At 56.4% G+C, this 5811-nt stretch overlaps 1 protein-coding gene across 1 annotated transcript; it reads left to right on the top strand.

Moving 5' to 3' along the window:
* Positions 1-269: 269 nt before the first annotated feature.
* Positions 270-5520, top strand: Psma7 (proteasome 20S subunit alpha 7). The gene is made up of 7 exons (XM_048349694.1): positions 270-452; positions 2441-2567; positions 3180-3304; positions 3753-3875; positions 4242-4361; positions 4704-4766; positions 5319-5520. The coding sequence occupies exons 1-7, from the start codon at positions 357-359 to the stop codon at positions 5409-5411; spliced, it is 747 nt and encodes a 248-aa protein (XP_048205651.1). The 5' UTR covers positions 270-356; the 3' UTR covers positions 5412-5520.
* Positions 5521-5811: the final 291 nt, after the last annotated feature.

Genomic DNA, 5811 nt, shown 5'->3' with positions numbered 1-5811 from the left:
CCCCCGGGCGTCCGGCCCGCGATCCGCGCCCGGCCCGCCGCCGCCGCGCCGCCCCCCGCGCCGGGCGCCGGTGGTTCTGTCCACGACGCCCGGCGCGCCACCCGCCCCGCCCCGCGCCCCGCCCCGCCCCGCCCCTCGCGCACCCGCCCGTCCCGCCCCGCCCCGCGCCCCGCCCCGCGCCCTCCGGCGCCCCGCCCCGCCCGGCGCGCCGCACGTCCCCCTGACGCGAGACGCCGCGGACGGCGGCAGCGTGGCCCGCGGGCGCGGGGCGGGGCGTCGGGCGCTGCGTCGGGCGCTGCGCCGGCGGTGAGTGTGCGCTTTTGGGCGGCTGCGGCCAGGGCTCCCGCGCCGCCGGCATGAGCTACGACCGCGCCATCACCGTCTTCTCCCCGGACGGCCACCTCTTCCAAGTGGAGTACGCGCAGGAGGCCGTCAAGAAGGGCTCGACCGCGGTGAGCCGGGCGGGGCCTGCGCGCGGGGCGCGGGGCCTGGGACCTCTCCCGGGGCGCAGGCCGGGCGTCCGCGGCGGGAGCGCCGCCTCGTGCGCGGGGCCCGGGGCCGGGGCGGGGGGCGGCGGCGCAGGCGCTCGGGGGGCGGCCGGCCGCGCCGCGCTCCGGGGCCCTCGGGCGGCCGTGTCTGAGGGCTGGGGGAGGCGCTTCCCCGGGGCCGCCGTGCCGAGCTTCCCCGCGGCCGAGCGAGTCCCGGCGCCCGGGGCCATCTTGGCCCCGGAGGCGGCGGCGGCGGCCGGGGCCCCGGCAGGCTGGGCTTCCGCGGAAGCCCGGCCGGCCAGGCCCAGGTGGGCGTTAAGAACAAAGGGCGGCCGGTGGCCTGCGCCGGCGACAGGCAGCTTCCGGGTGCAGCCGATCGGCCGACGCTGGTTCGTGCCCGGCCCGGCTCCGGGACCTGGGCGGCCCTGCTGGGAAGGTGCAGCGACGTCTCGCAGACACCTGTCACCGTAGCTCGCTCAAGGGTGGACGTTTCCCCGTTATCCCCGGCCCTTCAGAGACCCCGGTGGACGGCAAGCGCGCTCGCTTCTGCAGCTTGAAGTACTTAGGCTTCCTAGGCTTTAACCATTTTTGCAATTAAGGCCTAGTCTGTCTTAGCCCAAAGAGCCTACCTCCTCCCCCCTGCCAGGGCGCCCTGCAGCTGCCTGCTACCCCGCTAGCTCTCTTCTTTGGGGCCTGGGTCATGCTGGGCCCGTGAGCCAGCTCTAGGAACCGGGCGACACCCCAGACGATGGGTGCCGAGCTCGGGGGTCGAGCTGGGCAGGCGTTGGGGCTGGCGCCCTCTACACCGGGGTTGTCTGGATGATTGTGCCGGCTTGAATTTAGGGCCAGGGCGCTGACCCTGAGCTTTTTCACATAAGGCTAGCAATCTCTCCCCTTGAACCACTTCCTGTTTTCTAGTGGTTAATTGGAGGTGAGTCTCATGGACTTTCCTGCCAGGCGTGTCCTCGAACTGCGATCCTCAGATCTCAGCTTCCTGTGTTAGCTAGGATGACAGGTGTGAGCCACAGGTTAAACTTAGTGATTTTCCTCTTTTCTCCCCTATATGGCATCAGCCATAGGCAGGATAACTGCATACAAGGCATAGTTGGCCACCTGGAGACCTAGGCCCTTCCCCAGATAGTGCAGACCTCAGTTGAGACCATAGGAGAGTGGGATGCACTTCAATGTGGAGTCAGTTCTCAGGCTTCCCAGTCTTGCACAGGATGGTTCAACACCACCTTGCTAGAGCTTACCTGACTGCAGCTACACAGCTACCTCATGGGGTTTTCTCTGTCAGCACTGGGGCTTGAACTCAGGGCCTGGTGTTTGTTCATTTATTTATTTATTTAGGTGTTTTTTGTTGAAGGCTGGCACTCTGTCACTTGAGCCACAGCTCCACTTGTGGCTTTTTAGTGTTAATTGAAGAAGCGTCTCACAGACTTTCCTCATCTCTTAGCCTCCTAAGAACCTAGGCTTACAGGCGTGAGCCACCTGTACCCAACACCAAGTATTTAAGATTGGGTACCTATATCATAGCCTGCCCTGGCACTAGCTCCACCAGGAATGGATCCATAACCTTTTTTTCTTTTTACTGGTCCTGGCTCTTGAACTCAGGGCCTAGGCCCTCTCCCTGACCATCTTTTTGTTCACAGCTATCATAGCTCTACCACGTGTGCCCCAATTCTGGCTTTTCTGGTGATTTAGTGAACATAAAGGTCTCGCAGACTTTGCTGCCGGGGCTGGCTTTGAACCTCAATCCTTAGCTCTCAGCCTCCTGAGTAGGCTTACAGGCGTGAGCCACTGGCGCCCAGCTCCATCCCCTTGGTTTTGAGGGCATTTGGGATAACCAGTGAGGGAGCCGGGGGGCATGCACACCTTCACATGGGGCTGGCGTCCGCCCCGTGCCTGGCGGCACATTACCCCCGCTTACATGGCTTGTGGACTTATTGAAGGTTGGCGTTCGAGGACGGGACATTGTTGTACTTGGTGTGGAAAAGAAATCTGTGGCTAAACTACAAGATGAAAGAACGGTGCGGAAGATCTGTGCTTTGGATGACAACGTTTGCATGGCCTTTGCAGGTATGTTGGTCTGCAGTCTTGGTGAGCAGAGCTGGAGACTAGTTGGGCAGTTATGAGACAGTATAAACTCGGGTGGGGGGGCGTGGTCTCCTTGATGGCCTCTCCACCCGGCACTGGGGAAGCACACGTAATAGCTGAACAAATCCAGGCCTGTTCTGGCTGGGCGGCTGGGCTGCTCTTGCAACAGTAACCTCCTCTCCCGTGGGTCAGTAATGTGCTGTACCCAGTCCTGTGCCAGTAGCATGAAGACAAGGCAGTGCCTTGCCCTCACCAGCTGCCGGGGGGCACCAGGTAGAGGACAGCAGCCTTCACGTGACCACCCTCACTCCCTCATCCCCTTGGCAGATCCAATCCAGGCCTCAGTTCACCTAGACCAAACTCGGGAGAGGCCTGACTGACTCATGAAATTCTTAGAAAGACTGGGTTCCAGTGTTGAGGGTCTCAGAGTAGCTTCCAGAGGTCATCTGGTTCCACTGCACCTCCTCACTCAGGGGCCTCTGTCCTGTGATTGGAGGTGGGCCCGAGGATCTGCCGAAGGCTAAAGAATTTCGTAGGCAGTTCTCGTCTTTGAGTAGCTCCTCAGCAGAAGCCTCTCCTCTCACTGCACTGCAGGCCTCACCGCAGATGCGAGGATAGTCATCAACAGGGCCCGAGTGGAGTGCCAGAGCCACCGGCTCACCGTGGAGGACCCAGTCACCGTGGAGTACATCACCCGCTACATCGCCAGCCTGAAGCAGGTGGGCGCGTGACCTCCTGACCTCTCCCCTACCTGGTGTGGAGTAGGCAGTCATAGAGTTCATGGGAAGACGCATCAACTCACTAATGTAGTTTCTCCAGTTTGGTGGCACTGCTCTGATGTCATCTTTCGCATGGGGGCAATCCTAATTCGTTTTTCTGGAGGGAAATAGTTTTCATTTTGCCATCCTGAATGACCTTTTGCTGAGCAGGAGGCTAGGAGCTACCATTTGATGAGAAGATACTCTTTAAACTGTGCTTGCTTGTAAAAGTAATTTCTGGTAGCCACAGCTAAACTCCTTGGTGCTGTTCCAGCCCCAAATGAGTCCTAAAAGTGAAAATGCATAAAGGAGGGGTGTTGGAAGCTAATTTATAAATTTCATTTACTTGAATTGCAGTTTGCTTGGGAATGGTTTTAAGTGGTTTAAATGTCATTTTTTTTTCTTCCAGCGTTATACACAGAGCAATGGGCGCAGGCCATTTGGCATCTCTGCACTCATCGTGGGCTTTGATTTTGACGGCACCCCTAGACTCTATCAGACTGACCCCTCAGGCACATACCATGCCTGGAAGGTGAGTCTGTGGCCAAGACCAAGAGGTTCAGGTGTTTGGGCTGCTTGCAGAGGTGAGTTGGGGGGACAGTTTGTCTAGACCTCCGCATACTGCCCGTTAGTGCATCATATTAACTGATTTAAGAGCAAAAAGTCGATTCGCCATTGCCGTTTGGAATACTAAAGGCATAATGAAGTAGAGGAGGATACAGGGGATATGTTTAAACCTCACAGTGTCTCTGGGCAATTAAAGCACCAACTCCAAGAGAGCCCTTTGCAGCAGGCAGTGGGGTCTGCTGGAGAACAAACAGCAGACTCAGTGGCTGTGCAGCCCACAGCGTGGGCTCTGGGCTGTCTTGCCCAGTGAGTATACCTGGGTCATTTTCAGGCCAACGCCATAGGCCGGGGTGCCAAGTCAGTGCGCGAGTTCCTGGAGAAGAACTACACCGATGAAGCCATTGAGACAGATGATCTGACCATCAAGCTGGTGATCAAGGCACTCCTAGAAGTAAGTGCATGTGAGCCTCCGGCCAGGCGGGTATGTCCTGGGGACTGTCCTGTACTGCTCCTCACGTGAGACACTGGGTCACTCGGCCTTCCAGCAGCCTAGACTGTTAGTGAGTCAAAGAACTCAAAGTCCTGGAGTTACAGGTAGCTGAAGCCAGAGGCCTCGGGCAGATGTGTCTGCAATGGAGGTTTGGGGTCCTGGATTTATATGCCCGTACAGGTCATTTCAAGAACAGCTTTGGGTGTAGACATGGAGGCTCAACCTCGAGTACTAACCAGAAAAAAAAGGCAGCTTTGACCTTGAGAGTGGAATAAATTATCTAAAGCTGTGTTCCTTTAAAAGGTGGTCCAGTCAGGTGGGAAGAACATTGAACTTGCTGTCATGAGGCGAGATCAGCCCCTCAAGGTAATTATCAAGCTTTTTTTTTTTTAGGGGGGGGGCACTGGGAGGAGACATTCCACACCGGTCTGTACTGTCTTGAATTTGCGTCCTAATTGTGAGAATCCTGGGCATGGACCACCGGCTGGCTTCTGCTTTATTATGGAGCTTTCCCAGCTATGAGGCCATCCATAATCCACAGGGGGCTTCAACAAAGGCCGTCCCCTGTGCCAAAACCATAGCAGAATGGCCCTGTGACATTGTCTCCTGAAAGGGTAAGGTCCTTGTGTGAGGCTCTCCTGTGAGTTTAGCTCCCTGCAAATACCTGTAAACATCCCCACTTTCCTTTCTGTGGTCCAGTATGATGCTTGTGCAGTGTTCACTTGAGGGCATCATGGCTGCCAGTGGCGGCACTGCTGCCGCCCTAGCTGGTAACCTTGTCCTGTTTCCTTGAAGTCTCCAAGGTGCTGAAGTAGCAGCCAGTACCTGGCCACCCTGCCCAAGTGCACAGTGCCTGCACCTTGGGGAGTATAGTGTTAACTATGAACATATTTGTTTTGGATTTTTTCTGGTGGGTAGATTCTAAATCCAGAAGAAATTGAAAAATATGTTGCTGAAATTGAAAAAGAAAAAGAAGAAAATGAAAAGAAGAAACAGAAGAAAGCATCATGATAGAAATCCTCGCTTGGAGCAGCCTTTAAATTCAATCATGGATGAGTCTCAGTGACCTGTGGGCGTGCCCTTACTGAGTACCCAATAAACATCCATATTTTTTAACTTTTTCATGTGACTGAGAACATGTATCCTGCAAGTATAATTATGGTAGCATTGTAGAGAATGGCATCTCCCCACCCCCTTCCTCTCACCTCTTGAATCTGAGTGCTTGTGTGTGTTCCTGTCTGTCTCTGTGTGGGACTCTGGGGACTCTGGGACAAGCCCGTTCCAGTCCGTGTGACTGATGCCAGACTCCAGGCATGGCATCCAGTGGACTGAAGGCTCTTCTTTGTGACTAGTCAACACAGTTACTTTATCTGTCATTCAGTCCCCTAGTAAATGTAAATGTGAGGGCAGA

Source organism: Perognathus longimembris, chromosome 6 (assembly GCF_023159225.1).
Source record: "Perognathus longimembris pacificus isolate PPM17 chromosome 6, ASM2315922v1, whole genome shotgun sequence".
NCBI classification, from domain to species: Eukaryota; Metazoa; Chordata; class Mammalia; order Rodentia; family Heteromyidae; genus Perognathus; species Perognathus longimembris.
Note: the sequence above shows the minus strand (reverse complement) of the source record. Positions and strands in the feature narration are given on the sequence as shown.